The sequence below is a fragment of the Vipera ursinii genome (assembly GCF_947247035.1).
Source record: "Vipera ursinii genome assembly, chromosome: 1".
Lineage (NCBI taxonomy): Eukaryota > Metazoa > Chordata > Lepidosauria > Squamata > Viperidae > Vipera > Vipera ursinii.
The window spans coordinates 333,656,221-333,669,674 of NC_139512.1; the positions used below are offsets into that span (position 1 = coordinate 333,656,221).

Sequence of the window (13,454 nt, forward strand, 5' to 3'; positions counted from 1 at the left end):
TTTGTCATTAGCTATTCTGCATGTATAAATTAAGCGTCCTAGCAACAAATCTGGGCAGAACAGCACCCTAAGCTTCTTCATCCATCTGTAACATTCCTTCCATTGATTTGGGCTGTGTGTTACCTTCCTTTTTTGTTTGATGTCAGATATGTGCTTGGGCTTCTCCCGTGGCTCAAAGATGCTGTACCCCATGTTCAAGTATGTGTGCTACAGACAGCAATAACTCTCCTTCATTTTATTAACTCTCCCTTGTTTTTCTCCATTCCACATTCCTTTCTCTGGTGACAGAATTCTGATGCTGTTGTGAAGGTGGATGTGGTAAGTGACAGTAGTGCTTATATATGTCTTACTAAAACATCTTCTCTGGCATCTGGAAACAGTTTATAGTAACACGATCTTCTTACATTCAAGGAATAAGCTGAAATTGCTCCCTTCTTGGATGACCTATATATAATAAGAATAGACCAGCAAATATTTGAGACTGATAGATATTCACTGTTCTTCCTGAAAGTTTGAGGAAAGTATTTCCCAAGGTCCTTTGCTATTAAAGGTAAAGGTAAAGGTTCCCCCGCACATGCATGCTAGTCGTTTCTGACTCTAGGGGCCGGTGCTCATCTCTGTTTCAAAGCCAAAGAGCCAGCACTTGTCCAAGGACGTCTCTGTGGACATGTGGCCAGCATGACTAGACACCAAAGGCGCACAGAACGCTGTTACCTTCCCACCGTAGTGGTCCCTATTTTTCTACTTGCATTTTTACGTGCTTTCAAACTGCTAGGTTGGCAGAAGCTGGGGCGAGTAACAGGTGCTCACTCTGTTACACAGCACTCGGGATTCGACCCGCCAAACTGCCGACCTTCTGATCGACAGGCTCAGCGTCCTAACCCACTGAGCCACCGCGTCCCTTTGCTATTACACAGACAAAAATACACACACACTCACAGACCTCAAAATGATAGTTATGTGCAGTGCAAATACACACACATACAAACACACTAACACAGACACACTTGGAATTCTCAGTTTATAACATAAATTGCAATTTTAGTGTAAGGAAGAAATGTTGGGGAGATATAGATACATATGGATACAAACAAAAATATAAAAATGATTTTGGGCTATGGTAACAGGTACTTCAATAAATCAGTTAGAAAATAAACTGATTTATTGTAGTATCTGCTGCCACGGCCCAAATTCATTTGTATATGTATGTTTGTATCTGTATGTATACTACTGTATATACTTGTATGTGTTTACTTATATGTATACATATATGTATGTGTATATGTATGCATGTGTATAATTTTTATTAAATAATATTTTTGCAAAATTACATGATATAAACATGAACAAATTGAAAAGAAAGAAAAAGATAAAACTAAAAATGATGAAAACAGTAGAAATTGAGAAGGAAAGAAAACGAAATACTTAAAGAAGCAACTTTCAATCTTCTTTACAGACATACTTAATGCCCTTTTTCCTCTTCAAAATTACATAATATCGTTCCCTTATCCCCATATACAGCCCTTTTCAATCAGTACGTTCTCCATTTGTCTTTTTTTCTGAAAAAGTCCATCCATTGCCCAAATTTATTGACTGAGTCACACAACATACTAACCTAGATAATCAATTAACCAATTTTCTAGATTTGCAGAATACACTGATCCATTCAAAAAATGAACTAGTTCTTAGAGTATTCTAGCACCCCAAAGCCAGAGAGGCTGTAATTTCTGTTTGGAGAAGCTACAGGACTTCCATAAAATATATATGTTGGGTGAATTACAGCTACAGTATAATCCTCCTATTTTACAAAAAGAAATTTAAGTACACACAAAATACTGCACCAGGAATGCTACCTGTGACCCACAGGCCAAGGTAGCTCAGCTATTCTATAGAGTACTGTTTCTCAACTCAGCCATTTAATATGTATGGACTTCAAGTCCCAGAATTCCTCAAGGTTGAGAAACATGGGTCTAAATGTACAGAAATTAAACTGTCTGGATTTTTCTGCATTGACTGAATGTGTCACTCTAGACTCTTTGGCAGAAGTTTATTTTCCATTTCATAACTACCTCTCACTTCTTTTCCACTCTCCTTCAGACAGAAGAAGAGAAGGAGAAAAAGAAGAAGAAGAAGAAAGGAAATGCAGAAGAAGCTGAGGATGAGGAGCCTGATGAGAGCATGCTAGACTGGTGGTCCAAGTATTTTGCTTCCATTGAAACTATGAAGGTGGGCAACTCACTGGCAAGCAGGATGGATATTCCAAAGTTTCTCATTTAGTTTATGGCCTGCAGGCCCTGGACCAGTTTAGATGTCAGAGAAAGAAGAAGATCTCAGAAGTATCTAATAATTCATCTGGCAATATTATCCTAGATGATGAAAGAGTATGTGAGATCCATGTGAGATTTCATTCTTCATGAACAAAATATGCCCATTAAGCAATGGATGGAAACTAGTCAAGGAGAGAAGCACCCTAGAACTAAGGAGAAACTTCCTGACAGTTAGAACAATTAACCAATGGAACAACCTGCCTCCAGAGGTGGTGAATGCTCCAACACTGGAGGTTTTTAAGAAGAGACTGGACAGCCATTTGTCTGAAATGGTATAGGGTTTCCTGCCTTAGCAGGGGGTTGGACTAGATGACCTCCAAGGTCCCTTCCAACTTTATTATTATTATTATTATTATTATTATTATTATTATTATTATTATTATTATTATTATTATTATTATTATTCCAACTCTGTATTCCTGGTTATGAGATATACTTGGCCTTTCCAAATTCATTTATTTTTAAGGCATTGTTAAAAACAATCCTAAAGCAGTCCCTTTTTTGTTTTTAGATTAGATTGGTTGTGGTATGTTTCTACTATTCTTACCATAGGGGGAAAAAATCACTCTATTATGTCCCTCCCCTTCAGACTTCATAGTCTACATTCCGAAGAACTATCTGAATCTTTACAGTACTAATCACCCATATTATCACAAGCTCAGCTCTATTCTTGTAATTCCATTGTGTTACATTACGTATATTCCACTGTAAGGGGAAATCAACTCAAGAAGCTTGGGGAGCTCTGAAAAATGGAATAACAAAGCCCAGTCCAGTTCAATACCACTAAAAAAGAAAACCAAGAAAAAAACAACATGGTTGCACAAAAAATTCTCAGACCAACTGAGAGGGGAAAAAAGGATAGGTTAAAAAAATGGAAAGAGGGACACATATCTAAATCAGAACATCAACAAATAGCCCAAACCTGCAAAGATGAAGTTAGGAAGGCTAAGGCTTTGAAGAAAGTAAGGCTTGCAACAAATTTCAAAACAATTTTAAAAAGTTTCTTTCAACACATAAAAAATAAGAAAAAAAGTCAAAGAAACAGTCAGTCCACTAATGGGAGAAGATGGCAAAGAAGTAACGGGCAGTAGACAAAGTATTATTTATTGTCTTGAGTTAAAGGATAAAAACAGGAAGTATTGCATTTGAATTCACCTTTCTCTGTATTTCTGTTGTTTGATAAATGATTACTGTCCATGTGTTCAAAGAGAAATTGTGCTATATTTAACCATTCCATTGGCTAACATTCATTTTTCTAGCTACTTCAGCAGCAAGAGGCAGCTGCCGCAGAAGCTGAAGAGAAAGAAGAGATGGACACCACTGAGGGTAAATATTTGAAAAGTAGGAGGAGAAAGAAACAGGAGAGGAGATCTTGTGATTCTTCTGTTACAAAGAAAACTCTCTCCAGCAATAAGCAGGCCACACATTTTTTTTTCACTGCAGTTCTTTAATAAGGAAGCATTTCCCTTGTTGACTGATTGTTTGCTTACAGAATAATTAAAGACCAATACATAGTCATATTTAGCAAATCCCTTTATTGGGAATGGCATATGGTGAAGGACACAAGGACTGTACTGAAGGACAAGATTCTTATGAGGATATACAAAGATTTTCTCTGATGAGTATATTGATGCTCATGGGAGTTTATAAAACAACACTGCTTAAATTAGTAGAAAATATATTGGGGGAGGGAGGAGGATACTTTTTCATAACAGCCATACTGTTTTCATAACAGCCATTTGCCATTCTAAATCTCCTCTTAATCTGTTGTTGTGGCCAAAACCTGGCTCTCCAAAAATAACCAGATCACTTTAAAGACAGGACATATTTTTACATACATCCATGCATGCAAGTAATAATACAGCATATATTGGACCCCCATCAAAGCTTTGATACTTTGCTGAGTGGCTATGAGCAAAAGCAGAACCAGACCTTATTATATCTTCGACCTACTGTATTTCAGGGCAAAGAAAGGCAAAGGCAAAACAAAGGAAAAAAAATGAATGAACCTTTATTGTCAAAGTACAACCATGTATACATTGAGATTGGCTGAGCCTCCCTTCGTGCCCCCACCCACCCCAACTCACAGTGACACAAACCCTCCATCTTATTACACCATGTGAGCTAATTGCACAACACACCGGCCTTGCAAGTCAATCATGCATAAAATTTATAAAATTATTTCCTGCTCAAAAGCCTAACTGCCCATGGATAAAAGCTGTTCTTCAGCCTGTTGGTACGGCTGGCTATACTCCTATATCTCCTACCCGATGGTAGAAGAGTAAAGAGATACCGTCCAGGGTGTGAGTCATCCCTGAGAATCTTCCTCACTCTTCCAAGGCAGCAAGCCCTGGCGATGTCATCCAGTGGTGTCAGGGAACAGCCCATGATGTCTTGTGCTGTGCTCACCACCCTCTGTAATGCTTTCCTATCCGCGGCTGTCAGGCCAGCATACCAAACCACAATACAGTACGAGAGGAAGCTCTCTATAGTAGACTGGTAAAAGAGGGTCAGAAATGGTAGAAATGACAGCATGATATAGAAAGGACCCAGATTGTTGGGGGCAATTAAGCTGACTTTGTAATAATGCCGCTTGGGGTGTGTGTGAAAGCCCTAATAAGCAGGCATATACATAGAATGAAGGCTACTGCTAAGCTTGTAAGCCGCCCTGAGTCTTCGGAGAAGGGCGGGATATAAATGGAATTAAAATAAAATAAATAAAAATAAATAAAATACTTTAGTTAAGCCCATCCATGTGACTTCATTGCTTATCCCTTCCTACTAGGTCAGCATGCTTTGAGGTATGGTCAGTGAACAGAAGCAGTCTACAGGTAGCCTTCGACTTACAACCACAACTGAGCCCAAAATTTATGTTGCTAAGTGAGACATTTGTTAAGTGAGTTTTGCTCCACTTTACAACTTTTCCTGCCACATCTGCAGCTAAGTGAATCGCTGCAGCTGCTAAACTAGTGACATGGTTGTTAAGTGAATCTGGCTTTCCCCATGACTTTGCTCATGGGGATGCTGCAACGGTCCTAAGTGTGAAAAACGGTCATAGCTCTCTTTTTTCAGTGCCTCTGTAACTTCGAATGGTCACTAAATGAACTGCTGTAAGTTAAGGACTATCTGTAGTTTACCAGGCCACAGGTTTCTGATGATTCTTACCCCTGTTGCCACTTGAGCTCAGTTCAGCATGCTGAGAATGTTTTTTTTTTGTTTTGTTTGTTAAGGGAACTTCAAGCAGTTCATATCTCTGGGGGATGAAGAGAGTAGGATCTCACAGGTTTGGTAGTGAATGCAGTTTATATGTGTGGATGTGGGAGGGGGCTATATTTGTTGTTGTTGTTAGTTGCTAAGTCGTGTCCGACCCATCGCGACCCCATGGACAATGTTCCTCCAGGCCTTCCTGTCCTCTACCATCTTCTGGAGTCCATCTAAGCTCACGCCTACTGCTTCAGTGACTCCATCCAGCCACCTCATTCTCTGTCGTCCCCTTCTTCTCTTGCCCTCAATCTTTCCCAGCATTAGGCTCTTCTCCAGTGAGTCCTTCCTTCTCATTAGGCCGCCAAAGTATTTGAGTTTTAGCTTCAGGATCTGGCCTTCTAAAGAGCAGTCAGGGTTGATCTCCCATAGGACTGACCGGTTTGATCTCCTTGCAGTCCAAGGGACTCGCAGGAGTCTTCTCCAGCACCATAGTTCAAAGGCCTCAATTCTTTGGTGCTTATCCTTTTTTATGGTCCAACTTTCACTGCCATACATTGCAACTGGGAAGACCATAGCCTTGACTATACGAACTTTTGTTGACAGGGTGATATCTCTCCTTTTTAGTGTGCTGTCTAGATTTGCCATGGCTTTCCTCCCTAGGAGCAAGCGTCTTTTAGTTTCTTGGCTACAGTCCCCATCTGCAGTGATCTTGGAGCCCAGGAAAATAAAATCTGTCACTACCTCCATTTCTTCCCCATCTATTTGCCAGGAATTGAGAGGGCCAGATGCCATGATCTTGGTTTTCTTAATGTTTAGTTTCAACCCAAGTTTTGCACTCTCCTTCTTCACTCGCAACAAGAGGCTCTTTAGTTCCTCTTCACTTTCTGCCATTAGAGTGGTATCATCTGCGGGCTATATTTTGCATCACACTGTTTTAGTATCTGCATTTTAGAAACTGTAGGATTAGCTGAAAAGTTTATCAATTTAGTTTTCAGACAGGCTCTTCCGTCGTCATTGTTACAGAGTGTCATAGGGTAATTGTGTAGATTATAAACAGGGCAATAGCTGATGATGGCAACTCTTTGTTATTCCGACCGAAAAGGGGTGTCAGCCATGGTAGCTTTTCTCTTGGTTTGGTTCTGAGTCTATAAACACATTCACTTCATTTATGATATTTATCAGTTCAGGTAATGAAATATCTGTCCAATAAGAAATCCCAGGGCCCCAAGAATACATTGAATGCTCATAGCCAGCACAAGATGCTTGCTTGCATGATTATTTCAGGACTGGAAGCTAGATCCGTATTGCAAAGTTTAATTTTTACTAGCTTTCTGTCACTTTTCCTGTATGCCATGGCCTGATTTTTTGGGTTTTTTTTTAATCTCATGCCTTCCTACCACAAACTTCTTATTCTTGCCATCCATATCTGCTACTCTTCTCTGCGAGCTCAGAAATGAGACTTGATGACTCTCCTATGAAAGGCTCAAAAGCCCAAGGAAAGACCAAAGACAAAGTCAAATTATCCAAAGAGGACAAAAAGAAAAAACAGCAGCAGCAGCAGCAGCAGCAGCCAGATGCCCTTGAAAAGAAGAACAAGCAGAAGATTGATGAGATGAAGGTGAGTTATTCCCAACCCTAATTCAATGAAAAACATTTTATCCAGTCATGATGTTGCAATGTTTTAGCTTTGCATTTTTAGTCCTTTTTTTTCGGTTCAAGAAATGAAGGGAAGCTCAACAAGAATCTAAATCCATCATACAAGACTTCAGTTTATGTGTTCTGGGAGACGCCACTTTCCCAAATGAAATTGGGCATCTATTATATTACTGCCAATCAGAACAATTAACAATCAGCAGGCAAACCTCCCATTATTCTAGGTTTGCTGAAATGTAGTAGTGCAATGCACAATGGATAGGCACCTCTTATCATGGACTTCATCAGTGGTCCTTTCATAACCCCTTTGCTCTATAAAGAACATGCCTGGTGATGCTGCATCATTACCAAAGGGAGCAAGGCCAGAATTTATGCCATGAGGTTTGCAGAATGTCATTAAGTACAAAGTGGAGTGTTTTAAGATGCCCATAATATTCCACTTGTAAGGCTGGCCAACCCTAATGTGTACTCTAAAGGATTGGAAATTTTATCTCTTTCCATCTCCAGATTTAGATTTAGATTTTATTAGATTTATATACCGCCCTTTTCCCTTAGGACTCAGGGCGGTTTACAAGGTTTAAAACATCAATACAAAAATTAAAAAAAACAATTAAAAATGATTAAATTCAGTCCCTGAAGTAGAAATATAAAACCCCAATTAAAACTCTCAGCCTGGGCCGGAAAGCTCAAAGAGCCAGATCTTCAGGTCCCGGCAAAATGAGCGAAGGTCGGGGGCACTCCTAAGCTCCACAGGCAGCTGGTTCCAAAGGGCAGGCGCACCCACAGAGAAGGCCCTCCCCCTGCGTGTTATCCGCCGGCAGTCTTTTACTGGCAGCACCCTGAGGAGGCCCTCCCGGTGGGAGCACACAGGACGAAGGGAACTTGATGCCGGCAGCAGGTGTTCCCTCAAATATCCCGGACCCAAGCCATTTAGGGCTTTATAGGTCATCACCAGCACCTTGAATCTCACCCGGAGGGCAACCGGAAGCCAATGCAGCTCGCGGAGTAGAGGTGTTACATGGGAGTATCGGGAAACCCCCATCACAACTCGCGCGGCTGCATTCTGCACCAGCTGAAGCCTCCGAGTGGTCCTCAAGGGCAGCCCCATGTGGAGAGCGTTATAGTAGTCTAACTGGGAGGTCACGAGGGGTTCTTGGTACTCTCTGAGCTTAGTTGTTGATGTTTCATTATCCAAAATTGCTAACATCAACAGCGGTAGTGACATACATGACTAGTTACTAGCACTGATGATGTTACCAATTTTGAGTAATGAAATATCTGCAAGAAAACAGCCCAGCTCAGAGAGCATCAAGAAACCCTCATTTCAACCCTGAGCTACAAATACTCTCCTTTATTAGTTGAGAAAGATCCTCTTCTGAAATCTTGGAGACTTGCTATGAGTCAGTTCAGAGAGCACTGAGCTAATTGGTTCAGGAGAAGGCATTTCCCACGAACATCGTTGATACATCACTCAGTAACGGAATCTTGGGAACCTCTGGATCACTCATTGCAGCTTATCTACATTTCTGCCTACATTTTGGAATTCCAGATTACATGACCATATTCTTAAAATGAAAACAGTACCTAACTTGGTGTCATTAGAATGTACTGCACTCCAAAATACCATCAAAAGCATTTACAAGGGATAAAAATATCATCAAACAATAAAAGCTAATTCTTGTCCTAAAACTGCAAAATAAAGGAAAAGCCTATTTTGCAATATTTCCTTATGGTACTTAGTTTTGACAGGCTAAGAGACAACATATTTTTTTTCTTTAAATGTCCTCTTGGAGAACATTAGAGAGATAAAACTTCCATTAGGCAGAGAGAGGAGTCTTCTAGTAAATCTACCATTCCACATCAGAAATTCTGAAAAAAAGGAATGTCAACCTAACACCATCATACACACACACATACACCTATCTCAGTTCTGGGGAGATTTCAATCATACACAAAATTGGTTACAGTTCCTTTTGTTCATCCATTTCTTCAACCCTTTCAGCCTTCTTTTCCCCGATATTTTGATAGGTCATGCTGGTTGAAGATAGCAACAATTATATTCAATACATCTAAAAGGCTTCCCCAACGAATGTAGCTGCTATAGATTATCAGTATACCTCTACCGCATTGATTAAATAAATCGACCTTATTTAAAAAGCTTTTCACATTCTTTCCTTCATTATTCTTTTGATATGACATTTTATTTACGATTTATTTATTTATTTATTTTTCTGCAAAATAAAATGCACACACACACAAATACAATATCACAGTCGAATTCTCTTCTGTGTGGGTGCTGTTCATCAGTGATGAGAGTGGAGAAAGGAAGATACAAATGAAATGAAATAAAACTTGTGGCAACAATTATATTTTGCAATATCATAAATGAATTTTTTCAGAGGGGTGAGAAAACTGGAAAAGTAATAGGGAAAAGAGATGTCATCTATTTGGGTGGTTCCATTCTTGCATATTATTTTATGTTTACAGATGTTCTCCATATTTTTTTTTATAAAAAAGGATCAAGGACCACATTTTAAAGCTGGTGATGGGAATGTCTGTGCAGCACACCTCCTGTGTCAGCACAATATCTTGATTTTGATCAATACGTACTACTGTTCCTGAATAAGTCTATAATATATGATCATAATAGTCAAATTATGTTATTTTCTCCATCCTATCGAGGTATATCCCAAAGAACTGGAGACAGAATTTGATAATTTTGAGGACTGGCTGCATACTTTCAACCTCCTTCGTGGGAAGATTGGAGATGATGATAATTCTGCAGATGAGGATCGCATTGTGGGAAGATTTAAGGTGAGTGTGAAATTCCACTGACTCATTTCCAATTTTATTAATCCTGGTGGACTACTGGCAAGCCAGAAAGGCAAAGAAGGTATCTGATTTCACTCATCTTTTGACTTGAACAGAGAATTTGTTAAACAGTTAAACAGGTCTTGTTTTAAGATAAAGGGGCTTTAGCAAGATTAAAGGAATGAATGAAAAGATGGGTAGATAAATTAGGAATTTTAATCCAAATTAAAGAAGAGTTCAAGTCATTTCTTCTCTAATATATACACAGTGCATCTCTTCTTGCAGAGTGATTTCTCTTTTCCACATGAGGGGGGAAAAAGGCCACTGAAAGTATTGTTTGGAATTGCTCTAACCATTTGCAGCACCCCCATCAGTCAAACTTGCATAGAGCATTTGCAGATTGTAAGAACAAAATATGCAATATGTGATCATTGTCATGATGCCAGTTCAGCACTAAGGAATAATTTTTTTCACTGATTTTGCTGAGTAGGTAAATATTTTGTCACCATTCCAACAGCTGAAAAAATAATGTCTCCTTAAATACAGCTCTCTTGTGGAAATCATAAGTTTTTGTAAGTTACTTATTTATTACATTTTATATTTTTTTTATTTTAAAATATTCCCGAGTGGTATAATTCTATTAGAACCACAAAATTTTTGATTGCACTATATTGTTTAAACTTTAAAGTTTCACAAAACACTGGTACTGTTGTGTCACAGGCCTGGACACAGAAGATGGAAAAAGAGAGCTTAGTAGATGCTTCCTTCTTGCTTTCTTTGCCAAAACCTAGATGGACTTTTAATTGGGCTAAAATTATATCTTCTCATTCCCAGGGGTCCCTGTGTGTTTATAAAGTGCCTCTTCCTGATGATATCAACAAGGAGGCTGGATATGACCCTACTTTTGGCATGTTCCAAGGAATTCCAAGCAATGATCCCATCAATGTGTTGGTCCGGGTCTACATTGTGAGGGTGAGAACAAGTGAGAACAGCTTTCAAGGCCATTTTGTTTTTATATCCATTCCAGATCTGAGCACTGAACTTTTCCTCCTCTGAAATTTTAGATTTCCATGTTTTATCTAGAAACTCTAAGCCTTTGTTTGCTTTTTGCTATTGAGTACTGACTCCCCAAAGTTTAGGATAAATGATTTGTTGCTATGCCTTCCCCTGAATAATTAGGAACAGATTTTATAAGCTTAGGGTGGGAGTGAGGGGTAGGGAGAAGAAGAACGACCCCAGGAATCTCTGAAATATTACAATGCTATTCAGCTGAGGTTAATAAATGTATGCTATTTTGCTGGCGCCTATACACTTGTTTGCTCTCTCAGTAGATTCATGTGCTAGCTGGTTATTGGGCCAGCTAAAGAGAGAAATGTTCTGAATGGCTGCAAAATTTTGAAGTTCCAATTCTAGAGCAGATGTGCCCTACAGTCTAATAGGTTTACCTGCTAATGGTTTTCCTTTCCCAGTGCTCACTTTTTCTAGGCTTCTGTCTCCTAACTTCTGTACTTCTTGAGAAGTCCAAAGCACTCCGTCTAACTGGCCAGCCAATGAGGTAGAAGGGCTCCTTGGATCCCTATCAGAATTACTTTGTCAACTTAACACTTGATTTAATTTATAATTCACCCCAAAAACATACTGATGTGTATTCAGTGAAAATGTATTATTAAAGCAGTAACACAAAAATCAGGAGCAGCAATTATCATGAGCAATTAAACCATAAAATCACCATAAAGAATAGCAGTAAAACAATTAAGTTTTGAAAACACTAAATTTAACATGTTTGAGAGACTTAAAAAGGTCTTTCTGTAACACTAAAAGCATTATGTGAAACTTTCTGGGAAAAGTTCCTTTAGAGCAGGGTTCCACAAAGTTTTCAGCTCACTGAATCCCCTTATGAAGTTTCAGATTGTTTATCAATCCACAAATTTTTATTGCATGAATTAGATAAATACTTCATTAATTAATACCACAAAACAATAACAACAACAACAACAACAACAACAGTAATGGATAGTCCCATCGACAATTGAGGTTTGATATTGACCCCTTTGGCCACCTAATGAGAAGGAAGGACTCACTGGAGAAGAGCCTAATGCTGGGAAAGATTGAAGGCAAGAGAAGAAGGGGACGACAGAGAATGAGGTGGCTGGATGGAGTCACTGAAGCAGTAGGCGTGAGCCTAAATGGACTCCAGAAGATGGTAGAGGACAGGAAGGCCTGGAGGAACGTTGTCCATAGGGTCGCGATGGGTTGGACACGACTTCACAGCTAACAACAACAACATTGACCCCTTTGGTGAGCCCTGCCTTAGAGGAAGTACCACCACTGTACCACCAATTCTCTTGATTGTTGGTTGACTTTCATTCCAGGCTACTGATCTGCATCCTGCTGACATCAATGGCAAAGCTGATCCTTATGTTGTCATCAAACTGGGAAAGACAGATATCAAAGACAAGGAGAATTACATCTCTAAACAGCTGAATCCTGTCTTTGGAAAGTAAGAGATGCCACTGGTGAATCAGAATGAGTGTTAAATACTACAGGATTACATAGAAGCCAGTTTTAAGGCATTTAGATATTATTTGTGTACTTAAAAAAACAAGTTACAAGATGTTACTATGAAAAATAGGAGCACATATGCAATGGCATGAGCTTAATGAACTAACTTTAGTGCAGCCCTGAATCCTCAAAGTCTTTGTTTTCATTTATAGTTCTATATTTTCTTGCTCATTTTAGCCATCAACATACCTCAGGAACAAAGTTTCTTCAAAACAGTCAAAGGATGTATTTTAGGTTTCTCCGTAACACTCTCCATTTCATGGAAAAGTTTATCCCATTTGCTGTTGTTCTTGTTTCCTCCCATATAGATCCTTTGACATTGAGGCTACTTTCCCCATGGAATCCATGTTGACAGTGGCTATTTATGATTGGGACTTGGTGGGCTCGGATGATCTGATTGGTGAGACAAAGATAGATCTGGAGAACCGGTACTACAGCAAGCATAGAGCAACATGTGGCATTTCTTGGACCTATGCTCTGTAAGAATATTTAACTTTCTCATTATTATAAAATGTTAAAATAAAGTTCTAATGATTGTCCCAAAAGCCAGCCCTTTCTCACCCAAATTATGGGTCTACTTTTTAATAAGACAGTACCAGGGGGAAAAAACTCACCCCCAAACCTATCTCTTCAATCTTTGGAAAGATTTACAGTAAATCACATCCCTGATTTCCAAACCTGCCCATGTCTTAGGAAGTCTTGTAGATAAGGCATATGATTTTGAATATTTTAAGAAACAAACATATAGCATTTTTAAGAATAAAGGAAGTTTTTTTCACCACGTCATACTCTTAGATTATTCTAACACTGACTGCTCATGATAGATAGAAGGGACAGAACTTAGTGCAAAATCTAATAGGATTTTGGCATAGATGCTCTAATTCAACAGATGTAGCA

At 39.1% G+C, this 13,454-nt stretch overlaps 1 protein-coding gene across 1 annotated transcript in view; it reads left to right on the forward strand.

Annotated features, from left to right (window-relative positions):
• Nucleotides 1–13,454, forward strand: part of OTOF (otoferlin) — a gene marked incomplete at both ends in the record, with an annotated part of 162,620 nt that overhangs the window by 138,289 nt on the left and 10,877 nt on the right. The window contains 8 exons of the mRNA XM_083378964.1: nt 289–318; nt 2,098–2,226; nt 3,587–3,653; nt 6,983–7,149; nt 9,867–9,998; nt 10,830–10,967; nt 12,368–12,495; nt 12,866–13,036. Coding sequence (XP_083235090.1) covers nt 289–318; nt 2,098–2,226; nt 3,587–3,653; nt 6,983–7,149; nt 9,867–9,998; nt 10,830–10,967; nt 12,368–12,495; nt 12,866–13,036 — 962 coding nt within the window. The remainder of the gene's footprint in view (nt 1–288; nt 319–2,097; nt 2,227–3,586; nt 3,654–6,982; nt 7,150–9,866; nt 9,999–10,829; nt 10,968–12,367; nt 12,496–12,865; nt 13,037–13,454) is intronic.